The 16736-nt window shown below is 44.0% G+C and overlaps 2 protein-coding genes across 7 annotated transcripts in view; one reads left to right on the top strand and one right to left on the bottom strand.

Annotated features, from left to right (window-relative positions):
* LOC118363795 (gamma-aminobutyric acid receptor subunit beta-3-like) overlaps positions 1-15721 on the bottom strand; it is a 57966-nt gene extending 42245 nt beyond the window's left edge. The window contains exon 1 of one of the 2 annotated variants that reach the window (XM_052488628.1): positions 15208-15721. In XM_052488628.1, the coding sequence (XP_052344588.1) occupies positions 15208-15335 (128 nt within the window). In that variant the 5' untranslated portion in view covers positions 15336-15721. The remainder of the gene's footprint in view (positions 1-15207) is intronic. The other variant, XM_052488630.1, reaches the window with a different exon arrangement.
* The window catches only part of LOC118363793 (gamma-aminobutyric acid receptor subunit alpha-5-like), a 29457-nt gene that overhangs the window by 8279 nt on the left and 4442 nt on the right, over positions 1-16736 (top strand). For 3 of the 5 annotated variants that reach the window (XM_052488627.1, XM_052488626.1, XM_052488625.1), the window contains 4 exons: positions 2903-2985; positions 10637-10861; positions 13083-13226; positions 16372-16524. In XM_052488627.1, the coding sequence (XP_052344587.1) occupies positions 2903-2985; positions 10637-10861; positions 13083-13226; positions 16372-16524 (605 nt within the window). The remainder of the gene's footprint in view (positions 1-2902; positions 2986-10636; positions 10862-13082; positions 13227-16371; positions 16525-16736) is intronic. The other 2 variants (XM_035745018.2, XM_035745019.2) reach the window with 2 other exon arrangements.

Here is a 16736-nt window from a genome sequence, read left to right as displayed (position 1 = left end):
TTAGTTTGTCTGGGAGCAAGACATCGATGTCTGCGACGGGGCTGGTTTTCATTTTGTAATCCGTGATTGACTGTAGACCCTGCCACATACGTCTCGTGTTTGAGCCGTTGAATTGTGACTGTACTTTATCTCTGTACTGACACTTTGCTTGTTTGATTGCCTTGCGGAGGGAATAGCTACACTCTTTGTATTCGGTCATGTTTCTAGTTGCCTTGCCATGATTAAAAGCAGTGGTTCGCGCTTTCAGTTTTGCGCGAATGCTGCCATCAATCGACGGTTTCTGGTTAGGGAGGTTTTAATAGTCACAGTGGGTACAACATCACCAATGCACTTGCTAATAAACTTGCTCACCGAGTCAGCGTATAGGTCAATGCTGTTGTCTGAGGCTACCCGGAACATATCCCAGTCCACGTGATCGAAGCAGTCTTGAAGCACTCGTGTGTCAAACTAAGTAACATAATAATACAAATATCCCCTTTAAGCTAGGTATATGTTTCTTTGAATGGGCTGCGTTTTTCAGACCATGTGACATCCCGAAAAATCGGTCTTCTCACGAAAAACTCTGTAGCGTCTGAACGGTTTGGGCTACAAACTAATATGACCCCGCTATGGAAAGGAGATATTCTCACAAATACGATGGTGTTCTCCTTTTTGGATTTACTGGATCTCTGCAAGTGTTACTCGTCTGAAGGTAACTGGTAAAAAAAATAAATGAATGGAAGTATGGAGTTAGTTTTGTGCCAACAAAAAAAGGCGGTTAAATGTGTGTCCAAAAAACAAAAGTACTTCCTTACTGTAGCTTTCTTATATCTCTTAGATGAAGTGTGTCAAAATCTTATTCCCCCTTTTATTTTTGACTGTCTCTTTGGCCATTTATGATTGTGTTATTCAATGCGTTTCTATAGGCTATAGTAGTAAAGACCAAATAAAAATTTTGGGGGGGAATAACTACAGGGGTCCTAAAATTCCAAATCAAATAGCTAAATGATCCATGGTATGACCCTCTTAAAACAATTCCATATGTCAGCTGAACCTCCCCCACCCCACCCAAAGGCTTAGACTTATAGAGGATCATTTCTGATCTTTGTGTCTGAAAAGCTAATGTTACGCTCACTGAAATACACCCAGCCACAATTCACAAATGGCCCTGAACTGGTTTGGTTATTGTTGTTGTCTGTGTGTAGGAGGTAACAAAAGCCTCTGCACAGCTATTCTACTCAGCCAAGCTCTTGGTAACGTAGGCTCAGACAATGTTCTGTTGTTTTGTTCTTTGTGATGCTGTATTCTGTATGTTGTCGGACACTGACCAATATGTGGCAGGTTAGATTAAATATTCACCATTGAATTCATAATAGACAGGAACCGAAAGTGATGACAACCAATAGCAATCATAAGAATAGATCAGGACTTCCTGGTATCATTTTAGGAGGTATCAGTCAGTCCAGATCAATACCACCAACTAAGATCATCTTAATGCCAGATAAATAGATGCAAGAGAAATAGATGAACCATATTAACCCCTTATGGCCATGTGACCTGGCACTATTTGGCACGATCAGGCATCGCCGTCGCTGGAATCAAAGTCTGATGAGTGAAAGAAGAAGAAGAAGCAGATACCAGGCCCATCATTTAAAAAAAAGGTAATAGATTTCCCAACGACTCAGGAAATGAAACATCAGAACTGCTTTTAATCGCTCCGGTTTTTACTACTGTCTCCTAATGTATTTCCATTACCAGGAAAGAGATTAACGCGCTACCTAGATTTATTGCATGGTCCAGCCTTTCAGAATCCACCGACATCAGGGGAGGGCTCCTTCTCTCCAGTGGAGATAATGACTAAATGTGATTGCATTCTCACCCCCCCGATTCCCGAAACATTAGCCCGAGAGCAACAGAGTTTTCAGAAACCTTCAGAAGAGGTTGAAGCAAGTGAGCATCATGCAGTATTCTTATATCCAGAGCAAACCGTGCCTCTGATGCAGGAAATATGCATATTAAGAAACTAGTGCAGTCTTTTTGCCATGTTCATTCCTTTGAGGTGCACTGGTGACATCAACATGTAACGAGTAAATGTTATAATGTTAATCACACAAGAAATGCAGGTGCATAATTGTAAATGCAAAAAAAATGAATAATGGGGATGATTTAGAATAGATGGCACCGGTTACATGTAATTTGAGGGGGCATTTGTAGCCCTAATTTTGAAAGGGAAAAAGGCAGCTTTCTATGCATGGACCTACATTAGGATATGAGACAGAAAATCCGGTTCTTCAATTTCCAGTATCTGCAGTTTCTCTTGTAACCACATGATGGCAGCCTTCCCTGTTCACAATACAGACCAATGAGAACTAGAGTTTGTCTTCCTATGATCCAATAAGATCTTAAAACATGTCAGCTGTCTTTGACGCAACATAAGCAAAGTAATAACATTGAATAAGGATGCAGTGAAGTGAACACAACCGTAGTCCATATGGTCCTCAAGGACGAGAAGTGTCCTCATTTTATTGTTATATCAACGTGTTTACATGTGTCACTATATGTGGTTACTTTGTGGACATGTTCTCTGTGAATACACTCTTGACGGACAGTACATGGGGGATTTGCAGTGAATGACAGCTGGGAATTCACAAATAATACAACAACCACAAGATGGCAGTATATTCAAATGTAATGCCATGTGATTGGCTCAGGGTGAATTCTTGGTGATTCTGTCTAGAAATACTACAAGGGGAAAAAACGGCCTGTGATGTAATCGTACAGGCATTGTGCTATCTAACTAACATTAGCACTGGAGATGAAGATGTTGATGATGTCTGCGGATTTGAAATTTGAAATAACAGGATTATTATATAGCTGTAGGGGATTTGGGTTTATTGTCTTGATCTTTTGTGTCTCTCTCTAGGTTAACCATATCGGCGGAGTGTCCCATGCAGTTGGAGGACTTCCCAATGGATGCTCACGCTTGCCCTTTGAAGTTTGGAAGCTGTGAGTAAAATTCCACGTGTTGATATTTAGTGTATTACTCTTTGCCACACGAATAATACAACGGCACAGATCGCATACGTATAAACATTACTAGGCCCAGACTTCTTATGATCTGAGTATGAGTCAATGACAGCACTATTTATCAAACCTCCAACTAAGTAAACTACCAAATCAATTCCTCTAAAGAGACAATTGAGCTTGCACAGTATTCTGTAGGATGGTACCTATGGAGCAAGGAAAGAACACAGAATCCAGCCACAACGACGGCGCTGCAATAAGGAATGACCTGAATCCTGAAACCGGAGGAGCTAAACCTGGTTCAGTTAAACTAGGTGGAGGGCCAAAAGGTCTATATCCTTTAATCAAATTGCTTGTCCTTAATTACCTTTTCGTAACCTGGTCCTTAATTACCTTTGCTAACTTGGCACGTGGCCTGTGGCCTCAGCACCTGGGCTATCCTACTGTACCACCTCGCCAGGGCTCCCAGGGTTGTATTATCATTTGCCAATTAGATCTAAAAGCAGACTATGGTCAGGCAGGGCCATCCCCTAGACTTTTTGGGGGCCCTCTGCGAGATTTGGTTGGGGGGCCCCCATGCCTCGCTGGCAAAACATTTTGGTGGCCCCCCTCTTGACGGCAGAGAGAAAAAGTTAAGTACAATTCCACATATTTTGCCAAGGGGCATAGAATTTCTTTTGCAATTTTAAAGCACATTTTCTGCAATTCTACACATTTTGCTGTGGGGCAGAGAGAACATTTAGCAATTGTATAACTAATTATATGCAGTTCTACACATTTTGCTATGGGACAGAGAGAAATTTGAGCAATTGTATAACTAATTATATACAATTCTACACATTTTGCTATGGGGTAGAGAGAACATTTAGCAATTGTATAACTAATTATATGCAATTCTACACATTTTGCCATGGGGCGGAGAGAAAAAGTTGCAGTTTTAAAGCAAGTTTTCTGCAATTCTACAGATTTTGCCATGGGGTGCAGCAAATTATTTGCAGTTTTAAAGATAATTTACAGAAATTTGACACATTTTGCAATGACTTATGCCATGTTAATATAGTATTTGAGTGAGAGTGACTAACAAAATCAATGGCCCTTCGTGCCTGGTTGGTAATTCAGCCATGACTACATTTACATTTTAGTCATTTAGCAGACGCTCTTATCCAGAGTGACTTTTAGCCGCAATTATGGTTCCTTGCTCAAGGGCACATTGACAGATTTTTCTCCACGTCGGCTCAGGGATTCAAACCACAACTGTCCGGTCACTGGTCCAACACTCTTAACCACTAGGCCACCTGCCGCCACTACAACAAGCTTAAATAGCTGGCGAGACTTATATACCTTTTTTTTAATGCTGACATGGGCTAATTGAGAGACTGGCAGTGACTGGCATAACAAGAAGAAAAAAAATGCTTACGCACATGTAACGGATGTGAAACGGCTAGCTTAGTTAGCGGTGCGCGCTAAATAGCGTTTCAATCGGTTACGTCACTTGCTCTGAGACCTTGAAGTAGTAGTTCCCCTTGCTCTGCAAGGGCCGCGGCTTTTGTGGAGCGATGGGTAACGATGCTTCGTGGGTGACTGTTGTTGATGTGTGCAGAAGGTCCCTGGTTCGCGCCCGGGTATGGGCGAGGGGACGGTTTAAAAGTGATACTGTTACACACAACCAAGTTTCGAAATGTCGCCCCATGTATTCTGCTATTCTAACGGGTGTTGCCTGCCTGCCGGGTTTAAGTGCTGGCCTGAAATAGCTCAGCTGTACTTTGACCTTTTAGTAGCGGCCAGCGCAGATGGATAGTCCCGGGGAAGCTAATAGGAATGCCCTGAGCAGGGTCACGCCATGCCACACTATAGTAAACCCTGGGCTTTGTCACACCATAGGACGTATATAGCCAGATTAACTAGCTGATTGAACTGCCCCTACAGGTGTAGGATCTTAAGTCGATCACTCTTTTGTTGCGGAGATATTTTTCTGCTCAGCAGGAAATGGAAACTTGTTGTGTATTTGAGTTTTAAAAAGCCTTCTAAAGTTTAGAATTTCACTTTGAAATTACAGACTAGGTTTGTCCTAACAAAAAAAGGCCAGACACTCGGAAAACATTTTCATTTGAGTCATTTACATACAGAGCATACCAATACAGCTACTACAGTATAGCCAGTTGTCTGAGCACTGTGACCACAGGCTCTATGTCTCATTCCATCACCCACACATCCCACTTCACCACCATATAAAACTGCTTTCCTGTGCAGCCGAGCTCACAGGGGATATGAAGGAGGATGGAAAGTGCATTTTGCCTTTATTCTCTTGGCCCACAGTTGACCTTTTTTTCAAGCAGCACAGAAAAACTAAGTCTTATCAAATAATGTCCATGATAAGTAGGATGGATGTGGTAGGGTGTGGGGAGGAGGGAGTGTGTGTATGTTTGTACAGATGTAGGATGGTAATTTGATCACCCTGTTGCAGGAGAACTGTTGCAGGACATTTAAAAGGTGTAGTCTATTTGAGAGTTAAAAATGCTTATGAAGTTTGTCAATTCCAATTTGACATTGTTTGACAATGTATCAACCTCCACAAAAAAAATCCATTAATCATAATCCACTTAATAATTTATATTTCCTGTTACTGCAGGATTATTTCCCTGCTATAGCAAACTGGAACAAATTAAGATCCTACGTTTGTATAGGTCTGTGGAGTAGCATGGAAAATGTCTGACCTGACCGTGCTGCTGCAGCTAAGACGAAATTCGGGGGTCAATGCAACGTCATATTTGAGACGTGGGATCTCCTTCTTATGCTTTTTTGACTTACTTTTTTGACTTACTTACGTATATTGTATTGATAGCAGACACTCGTTTTAAGATGAACTCATAACTAGTGTACTGTACTACAAGGACAAATAAAATATTGAAATCACCAGCAAATAAACATCACAGGTCAAAAATGTGCCCTTTTGACACTATTCCACATCGAAATTCATAAAATGGTTAAATTGATGTTAAAACTATATAGTGATGCGGAAATAATCTACAAGAGTGCTGTAATAAACAGTCATTGAAGTCTGTGGAATGATGACACTCAAGACTCTCTCAGTCTTCAACCGATTAGAGCTGTGGTGAACTGAAGTGCTTTTAGGAGCTGGGTTCTCTATTGTCGTCCATGCATTACTAACACAAGGTTATCTGTATGGAGTGGAGAGATGGAGAGTACAGAGGGCCGTATGCGTCCCAAATGGCACCCTATTCCCTATTTTCTGGAATAGGGAATAGGGTGCCATTTGGGACCTGGGCACAGCCTCTTTTGATAAACGAAGCGGATTTAAAATGGGTTGTATACTACAGGCAAGGCTCAATCAGTGCATTGCTGTATACCCGGTGTAGCTCTTTTCTATTCCCATGGTCAAGTAGGGGTTTTAGACGCTGTAAAACCATCCTATTGCTATCATATACTAGCACACTCTCCTCACAGGTACAGTAGATGGCTCAGGTTTTCAGATTAAGATGTATTGGTGCGTGGACAGTATGTAAACAAAGATTATATCAAATCTGTCCATCGTTTCATTTGATCATTTGTTTGTTCATTCATTTATTCATTTGTTTACTCATTCATTCATCTATCGCAACTCCTAATGTTCATGTTATGTAATAGATGGGTTTGTACCGTGCAATCTTAAAGTCGGGAAGAGGTTGCCGTAAAGTTGGCATATGTGACAGGCCCCGTCTGCCAAATCCTTTAGCTCTACTACTAAATCATGGTATTCCCCGCATCATTATCCTTAAGGCTTCTAAACCCACCCAACTTTACATTTTGGCCCTGGCTTTCGGCTAAAGCCATCCAAGAAGTCTGACTGTAAATAGCAATCCACTAGGCATGGCCGGTGGTACCAGTACTACAGCAAAGTGCTATGACATGCTATCGAGCTTGGTTGCTTAGTTACTGCACTTTACATTGATCCATCACTTTCTTTTTCTTTGTTCTTCCCACCCAACACACACACACACACACACACACACACACACACACACACACACACACACACACACACACACACACACACACACACACACACACACACACACACACACACACACACACACACACACACACACACACACACACACACACACACACACACACACACACACACACTCCTTACATGACAAATGCCTTTAATTTTCCTCCCACAGCTAGGGAGAAACGCTCGTTTAGTCCCTAGAAACATTCACAGTGGACCTCATTTTGATTATTTTCTTTAATCCAGAAAGACACTTTGTCATCCGGGGGATTAAAGTACAGTTATTCTTTTCATCCATAATTAGAAAAATAAAATAAAAGATATATATATATTTTTTTTTACATGGAACATGGAAATGAAGTAGAAATGAAGTAGACTGGTAGTGTATAGCCTTGAAGTACCTGACTCGCCCTCACATTTTCTTTCTCTCTCTCTCTGTTTCCTTTTCTTTCTTCCAGGCTCCTGGGGCTCATCCCTTTCTTAACCTGGTTCACTAGGCCTTTGTGTTTTTCTATTTTATATACAGACCATCTACAAAAGCTGAGGAATCTATAGAGATATTCATTTGATCAACCTGTTGCAGGAGGTTGACGTTTGTCATTTCCTACTTTGAAATTCATCTCAGACGGGATTTTAATTTACGGAAAATGCCAGTCAATTACAATCCAATTAACAATTCAAATGTCCTGTTGCTGTAGGATTATTTTCCTGCTACAGTAAATGAAGATCCTATATCTGTACCTCCACTCATTCCCCCATGGTCCTGACTGGCCCATTTAGTCCTCACGATCCACCTTCCTCTGCATCTCCCTGCATGCTTAAAGAGACCTAGGCCTCACATTGATAGCAGACAGGAAAGGTGCTGTTTCTGAGGTTTCTCGCCGAATGTTGGCCCTCTATTCTTAGGACAGGTGTGGTTTCACATCAATATCCCCACAGTGTTTCAACAGTGACAGTGTTCAGGAGAGGAACAGCTTGCCAGTTGTTTCAGTTTAAATTAGGCTAACACCTCTGATAAAGCGGAAATCCTTCATCTGCACTTGATTGAATTATTTTGTTGGATTGCAGGTACTGTCCTAGCCAGCACTTTCCTGAATCCCGACAGTAGGTTACTGACTACCCTAAAGGTTGCAATTATACTTTACGTACAATATAAACGCAACAATTTCAAAGATTTTACTGAGTTACAGTTCAAATCACGAAATCAGTCAATTGCAATAACTTCATTAGGCCCTAATCTTTACATTACCATGCTGAAACATGAGCTGATGGCAGCGGATGAATGGCATGACAATTGGCCTCAGGATCTCTTCGCTGGATCTCTGTGCATTCAAATTGCCATCAATATAATGCAATTGTGTTCATTGTCCTTAGCTTATGCCTGCCTATACCATAACCCTATCGCCACCATGGGGCACTCTGTTCCCAACATTGACATCAGCAAATTGCTCACTCACATGACGCCATACACAGAGTCTGCGTTTGTGAGGCCGATTGAACGTACTTCCAAATTCCCAAAAACGACGTTGGAGGCGGCTTATGGTAGAGAAATTAACATTCAATTATATGGCACCAGATCTGGTGGACATTCCTGCAGTCAGCATGCCAAATGCACGCTTCCTCAAAACATGAGACATATGTGGCTGTCACACTGATCTGTTTCACCTGTCTTGTGCTTGTCTCCACCCCCCACCATGTGTCTCCAATTTGTTCCCATTATCCCCTGTGTATTTATACCGGTGGTTCTGTTTGTCTGTTGCCAGTTCGTCTTGTCTCGTCAAGCCTACCAGCGGGTTTTTCTAGTCCCTGTTTTCTAGTCCTCCCGGTACCAACCTTTTCTGCCTGCCCTGACCCTGAGCCCGCCTGCCATACCATTCTGCCTGCCCTAACCTCAAGCCTGCCTGCCATCCTGTACCCATCTGACTCTGACCTAGTTTACGAACTTCTGCCTGTCCTCGACCTGCCTCTTGCCTGCCCCTTGTCTATTAATAAATATCAGAGACTCGAACCATCTGCCTCCTGTGTCTGCATTTGGGTCTCGTCCTGTGTCGTTATAGAATGAACTGGCCATGACTGACCCAGCAGACTCGGACTAGCTCCTCAACACTGTCTCCCTGCATGGAGCCACCATTGGGAGAAATTAGGAGCTACTCCAGAACCTTATGGGAGTACATACTTTGGCAGAATGCCATGACCAGGGTTTCAAATCATTACTGGAGCAATTCCGTGGACTATCTATCAGGCATCATGCCGCAACGGAGACCTCCCGGACGCTCAGTAATCCCGCTACCAGTGGTGATTTTGTCCAGCCTACCCCGGCGATGGGCGCCTACAGGAACACAGGAGGGAGAGGAGGTCTGTTCTCGGCCACACTCGCTCGTCCATGCCTGCTTTCTCGCCTTTGAAGAACCCCGGAAGTCCCCGACGCCTGCATTCCCGAGAGGATCCGAAGTCACCTGAGCCCCCTCGGGAAACATCGGGGACGGGCGACTTGTTTACTCCAGAGCCTATGCAACTGGACAGGGCTAGATTGTCACCTAAGGAACAATTACGTAGGCTGAGCTCCAACTGTTGCCTGTATTGTGGTTCTACAGGGCATTACATATCCACCTGTCCAGTAAAAGATCAGGCTCATCAGTAGGTACGCTGGTGAGTATGCTGGTGGGCCATACTGTGAGTCTTCTAACTCCTATTACTTGTACACCTTTCCATGTTATGCTGCTGTGGAGTGATTGGTCTAAATCTCTCCGGGTGATCATTGACTCTGGGACTGACGAGAACTTCATGGACGCTACTCTAGTATCTGAGCTGGGTATATCCATACAAATCCTCTCCATTCCCATGGACATCAGAGCACTGGATGGACGCTCCATTGGCAGGGTCACTCACAGTACGGTTCCCACTAACATGCGAGTGTCGGGCAATCACAGTGAGTCCATACAGCTTCTACATATTGAATCTCCCCATGTTCCTGTCGTTTTGGGATTTTCACGGCTCCAAAGGCACAACCCCCTGATTGACTGGACCACTGGTTCTATCCTGGGTTGGAGCCTGTTTTGCCACTCACATTGCCTTAAAGTGGCGCAGACTGCCCCAGGGCGTCCTCCTGCGGGCTCTGGAAAAGCATTGGATATCTCTGCCGTTCCCGCGGAGTACCAGGACCTCCTGGAGGTTTTCAGCAAGGCTCGCACCAACTCCTTTCCTTCGCATCGCCCCTATGATTGCGCCATTGACTGTCTCCCAGGCACCACACCGCCTCGTGGGTGGCTGTATTCCCTCTCTGGCCTTGAGACCAAGGCCATGGGAGGAGTACACTAAGGCCTCTTGAGTTGTTTGTGAAAAATGAGAACCGTGAATTCCATTCGCCCCACTATCTCTTTTCCGGGATACGTCATCGCTGAAGGGAACGTTCAGATGGATCCTGACAAGGTGAGAGTGGTGGTGGATTGGCCCCAACACACATTTAGAGTGCAGCTGCAACATTTTCTGGGATTCACTCATTTCAGGGATTTCCCAATCTCTAAAATCCTTAGTCCCACTGTTCTGTTGCTTCCCTTCGTATACATCCCACGGTTCATGTGTCTAAGATTTGTCTCACAGCCCTTTGTCTCCTGTTTCCAGGCCCCACTCCCCCTTCCCGTCTCAGTATCATCGATGGCCATCCGGCATACATGGTGAGACGCCTGGTGAGTGTTCGACCTCGGGGCAGGAGTTTCCAGTACCTGGTTGACTGGGAGGGTTATGACCTGGAGGAGAGGTGCTGGGTCCCTACTAAGAACATCCTGGACCCGGCCCTCATCGCTGACTTTCACAGCCGGCATCCCGGTCAACCAGGTATGCGCCCAGGTAGGACGCCAGGTGGCGCCCCTAAAGGGGGTTTACTGTCACATCCTGATCGGTTTCACCTGTCTTGTGCTTGTCCCCACCCCCCATCAGGTGTCTCCAATTTGTTCCCATTATCCCCTGTGTATTTATACCGGTGGTTCTGTCTGTTGCCAGTTCGTCTTGTCTCGTCAAGCCTACCAACAGGTTTTTCTAGTTCCTGTTTTCTAGTCCTCCCGGATCCAACCTTTTCTGCCTGCCCTGACCCTGAGCCCGCCTGCCATACCATTCTGCCTGCCCTGACCTCGAGCCTGCCTGCCATCCTGTACCCACCTGACTCTGACCTGGTTTACAAACTTCTGCCTGTCCTCGACCTGCCTCTTGCCTGCCCCTTGTCTATTAATAAATATCAGCAACTCGAACCAACTTCCTCCTTTGTCTGCATTTGGGTCTTGTCCTGTGTCGTTATAGTGGCATTGTGTTGTGCGACAAAACAGCTAATTTTAGAGTGGCCATTTATTTTCCCCAGCTCAAAGTGCACTTGTGTAATGATCATGCTGTTTAATCGGCTTCTTGAAATGCCACACCTGTCAGGTGGATGAATTATCTTGGCAAAGGAGAAATGCTCACTAACAGGGATCTAAACAAATTTGTGAAAAAAAATGAGAGAAATAAGTAATAAATATTATTATTATTATTATTATTATTATTAAATAAGCTTGTTGTGTGTTTGGAAAAATTCTGGGATCTTTCATTCCAGCACATGAAATATGGGACCTACACTTGACATGTTGCATTTATATTTTTGTTTAGTGTAGAATGTACATGGTAAATGTCTGATGATTGGAAATTTGATAGTAACAATGCTTTTGTTAATTCATTTAAAAAAGAAAATTAGATACGTTTGTACTTCAAATGATAACTCTCTGTCATGAGTAGTGTAAACAAATGGGTTTCTGGCTGTAACAGATCGCCAAACTCTTCATCTTCATATTTTGGTTTATAGTTCATATTTGACATGCGCCTACCTGATTACAATAAACTATAGCTGACCTGACCTGAACTTTGTATTACTGATCGATCCAGACTGTTCTATAGATACAGCCTATTAAGAGATCCTCAATGTTGGCAGGCCTTTGTGTTCTCTCTTGAGTCAGTGTTTCAGGAGAGGAGCCAATGCAACTCCTTGTGGATGTCATGAGTCTTTAGGGCTTAGCCCCAGCTTTAGAGTGAGCTCCACACTGGACCCTCCTGTAATCCTCTAGGTAAGAGGGATGATGTCCTAAAAGGTGGAAAATCAACACAGAGAGCTGACAAGAGAAATCATTCCCTTTTAGATTAATTGGGAAATAATTTGATTACAGATCACCAATTTGAGCGAAAAAAACTAGTAGGCTACAATCTGAAGCTGGCGTTGGTGTGTTTGTGTGTGTCTGCCTGCCTGCCTGTCTGTCTGCCTACCCGTCTGCCCATTTGTCCATCTGTCTGCGTATGCATCCTTGTCTTTCTGTATGTCACAATGCCTGATGACCCTCTCTGCTGTGGCGGAGGCGTAATTTGGACCAGACCTTGGGGGTCAGCGTTAGCCGACACCCTCAGCTCCAATCAGCCACTGTGGGTGGCTATGTGATTAACAAGCTGTGTTGCTTTGCAAACATGTGCTCAACCACAGCTCAATCTAAGCCTGAAGCCCCTAGAGGGGCAAAGCTGGCAGAGTCCCTTACTCTGGTCTATACTGTACAGCTCCTGGGGTATTGTCCTACTATGGTGAAGGAAGAGAGATTGGGTATAGCCGTGTTGTCTCTTAAGCTCTGTTCTTAGAGAGAAAACCATTCACCACACAATCCACAGACGCAATGGGTGCCAAGCTGTACTTAACGCAGCAGGATCAGAAGCAACTTTTTGGCACTGAGACTTTGCATGTGTTCAATAAATCAACTAGGACACCAAACCCCGATGTAGTTTCACTTAGAGTAGGATATGAGGAACCTTGTGTCCTGGACATAAGTAACAAACTGTTCCGTTCCTTTTCCATCGTGCATTTCATTCGTACACGACGCCGGCCTCCGATATGTGTTGCCAGAGGAACGTTTAGTCCTAGAAATGGCTTCATCCTAGTTTCGCCTGACTCAACATCTGAGCTTCAACTATGACTTTGGTCTGAGACTTGCTAGTTCCTGATATGTGCCCTGGCCTGTATAATATCTCATTAGCGCCCTCACGGTGTCCCGTTTCTCTCTTTCAGATGCCTATCCAGTCTCTGAGGTGGTGTACCTCTGGCAAACTGGTGCTGCCAAGTCTGTAGTGGTGGCAGAAGACGGATCCCGTCTCAACCAGTACCACCTGATCGGCCAGACCGCAGGCTCTGAGGACATCTACACCAGTCGAGGTGAGGTATATTCTCAAAAACAACTTTCCCAGCTCTCTTCCAATATCCACACTAGCATACCCTAGAATTAAGCAATGTATTACGGTATGCATTCTAATTGGTATGCACATATGGATGTTGGAATGGAATGTAGCCTGAGTCATTTTGATTTTGAATTGTACCCTTTAGGTATCAAATAATATATATAGAAAATGTTTGATAAAATATTGTATTTTGGCCTTTACTACTATAGCCCATAGAAACGCATTGAATAGCGCATTCATAAATGACTAAAAAGACAGTGCAAAAATGAAGGTTTTGAAGTGTCTGTCCTATATCTAGGAGACATAAGAAAGCTCAGGAAATATTTGTGTTTTTATGGACACATATTTAACAACCTTTATTTTTGTTGGCACAAAACTACCTCCATACTTCCATTCATTGTATGGGTTACCTTCAGACGAGTCCTGTGACACTCGTTGGGGTAGTAGGGCAAAACAGAGAGTCTCATCTTTCCATAGAGGGGTCATCTTAGTTGGTAGGCCAAACCCTTCGGACGCTACAGACGTTTCCGTGAGAAGACCGGACAAAGAGGGTTCTCTCACGGTCTGACAAACACCGAAGTAGCTCAGCCACCTTCCACCGCAGGTGCGGAACGCTGTCATAGGCGGCCATGCAAATATCTCTATCTTAAGCTGACCGATTTTCATGGTGATTCTGTTATTATGTTACTTCGATTGAAGCACGGGTGGGTCAGGAGAGTCTTGAATATTACGTTGGGGAAATTAATATTTTTGGGTGAAGGTATCCTATCCCTTTGAAATGTCATTTTTAGCCTGACTTCTCCAAACTCCACTGTACTTCGCTGTAGGCAACCGGGGGGTGGAAGGAAATATTTTTGGAGAAGGAGCAAGAGCAGAAAGGGAAGGAGCCAGCTGTCACGTAGGCTACACATGGACTCACTTATTCCTGTCCTGAGCTCCCTGGGAGTCACGGGTTAATCCCGTGTTGACTCCCCCATCAGGCTTTTGCATAAGAGGACGACATCACAGCGCCCACAGGGATTGGACATCCCAGGCTCCCGGGCAAAGACACGTGGGACTGAAATGCTTAATTCCCTTTATGTAAAGCAGAACTGTAGTACACTTTGGCTGCTGTCTGCAGAATGGCTGTTAAAAGTGTGGATTTCCCTGGTGTTGTGCGTAGAATGGCAGAAACCATCCAGCCTAGTCAGAGTCATCATCACAGCCGTTTAACTCCTTGGCCATGAAAGGAAAGGAGAGGCAGGACAGTCCCTCCATGGCAATCTCCCTTGATCATGGATAAGAACTAAAACCCTCCCTGCCTGTTAAGTAGGCGGCGGGATCCTATAAGCTTCCCTGCAGGGCCACTGATAAGTGTAAACTATAGTCCATTTGTGGGCTGACCCCGAACTTCAGTAGGCCCGCGAGCTGAAAGTGTGTTTCTGCGCATCTCCTTTCCTCCACCTGCTCCTCTGCTTGCCAGCAAGTGACAAATGGGAGCTGCGGAGGTCAGGCGGTGGCTGTGGGCCGTCTGTCTGGCCCAAGGCCAAGTCAGTAGAGTTCACTGTCCCCGATGGGAATCCAGTGGGTCAGTTCTGTTGCGGTTCTTGAATTAGCATGTGCCTAATCTTAGCTACAATCCCTCTATGGCTAAATCAAGACGAGATTAGCAACAGCTCGGTTTAGGGACATGACATCCTATACCCCCTCACAGTACATTTACAGCAAACCACACTGAAAATAAATACCGTACACCCCTAAAATGATATAGAAGAGGAAAATATAGTTTGTCCTGCAAAATGGAGTCCCTTAGTTGGGTTTAGAACAGTGTGCTTTTATGCAATGTCTCCTTTGGACATATCCCAAAGCCCAGCCTATTCAAGTTCTTTGTTTCTACTTGCACATTTACATGTAAATGACATTTACTTAAGTATTTCAAGAACTTTCTGGGAACACCAGAAAGTTGCCTTAGTACTCACCAGTTGACCAACATGGCTGCGTTATTGTCTGCAATGAATGGAAGTTCCCCATAAACGCTCCAGAATCCTTGCAGTAAAATCCACCAAAGGTACATGTTCATTCCTCTATGAGTCTCATCGGGCTCCATGCATCAACAGCAAACAGTCCGGATGGAGGATCGGATCCCCGGTCGGTCGGTCGGTCGGTCGCTCGGGGCGGAGAGGGGCTGGGAGTCATGGGTGTCTCCCCGGTGGGCCGAGAAGACGCCGGCTAGCTGGGGCTTCTGGGGCTGGAGACATTATGGTCCCTGCGTTGGCCCTACGTCCGTTTGTCTCACAGAATCACAAACTTCCCATGGGGCACCAGGTCAGCCCCCCTCCATCACACCCCTGGGAGAATTGTTATTAACTCGGAGCTTAGGTCTGTAGATATCTGTCCGTCGGTCGCTGGAGATTTGGTAGCGTCGCGTCCTTGTCGAGTGAGCGAGGCCAGAGCACAGCAGAGCAGAGCCGAGCTGAGTGAGTGGGCAGGACTGAGCTAGCGTTTTCCCTGATGGCAGGATGCAGATTGTGACAGGGGATTAGTGAGATACAAAAATCCGATTTTGCCTGGAGAACGCAGCAGTCATCAGTGGATTTTCTATAGTTTATCAGGCGCCGGCTGTGGGAAGCCTGAAAGGATTTTTTTAAAGCTTCAAACGCAATCTTCAGTTGGTTAACAGGATATGTTTGTTTTTTCCCTCCACTTTTTTACCACAACACATTTACCTCACACAGCAACTGTCACATTAGTGAGTGTGACATACATATTTTAGCGAAGCCATTTTATATCATATTTTATTCATCTGATTAATTGTTTTCTTAGATAATTATATTTGTTGGCGATTGTTGCCATGGGCCATGTGTCATTGTCATGCGTTTTTTTTATATAAGTTTTTAAAAATATATATTTATATTTTATATCACTTTTTTAAAAATATATATTTATATTTTATTATCACTTTTTTTTTTTTACAAAAATGCATATTATTATAAAGTTCGATAAAATTATGAAATATATAATACAATTAGCCAAAAATGCAGGATGACTTTGCGATCCACTCTCTCTTTCCACTGTATATCTCTATCATTGTTGCCACTGCAATTATTCATTTATCTTTGTCCCACTGTCCTCTAAACCAACAGGACAGTACACAGTCATGATGTGTCACTTCTACCTGAAGAGGAAGATTGGTTACTTTGTCATTCAGACCTACATGCCGTGCTTCATGACCGTGATCCTGTCCCAGGTGTCCTTCTGGCTCAACCGTGAATCTGTACCAGCCAGGACCGTCTTTGGTTAGTATAACCGCACCACAACCACTTGAATCAACTCTAACTAAAAGTGTACTTTCAACTCAAAAATGGACAGTATGTGTTGCCCCATCACCCAACACATACAATTATCACAATTTTCATGAATGAATGTTAGATTTTTTACATTTAAACACATTGTCATTCACAATAACGACCTGGTTAAACGACAATTATCTATATCATCCATGATCATG

Source organism: Oncorhynchus keta, chromosome 30, assembly GCF_023373465.1.
Source record: "Oncorhynchus keta strain PuntledgeMale-10-30-2019 chromosome 30, Oket_V2, whole genome shotgun sequence".
In the NCBI taxonomy this organism is placed as follows: Eukaryota; Metazoa; Chordata; class Actinopteri; order Salmoniformes; family Salmonidae; genus Oncorhynchus; species Oncorhynchus keta.
This window is presented reverse-complemented; position numbering and strand designations above follow the sequence as displayed.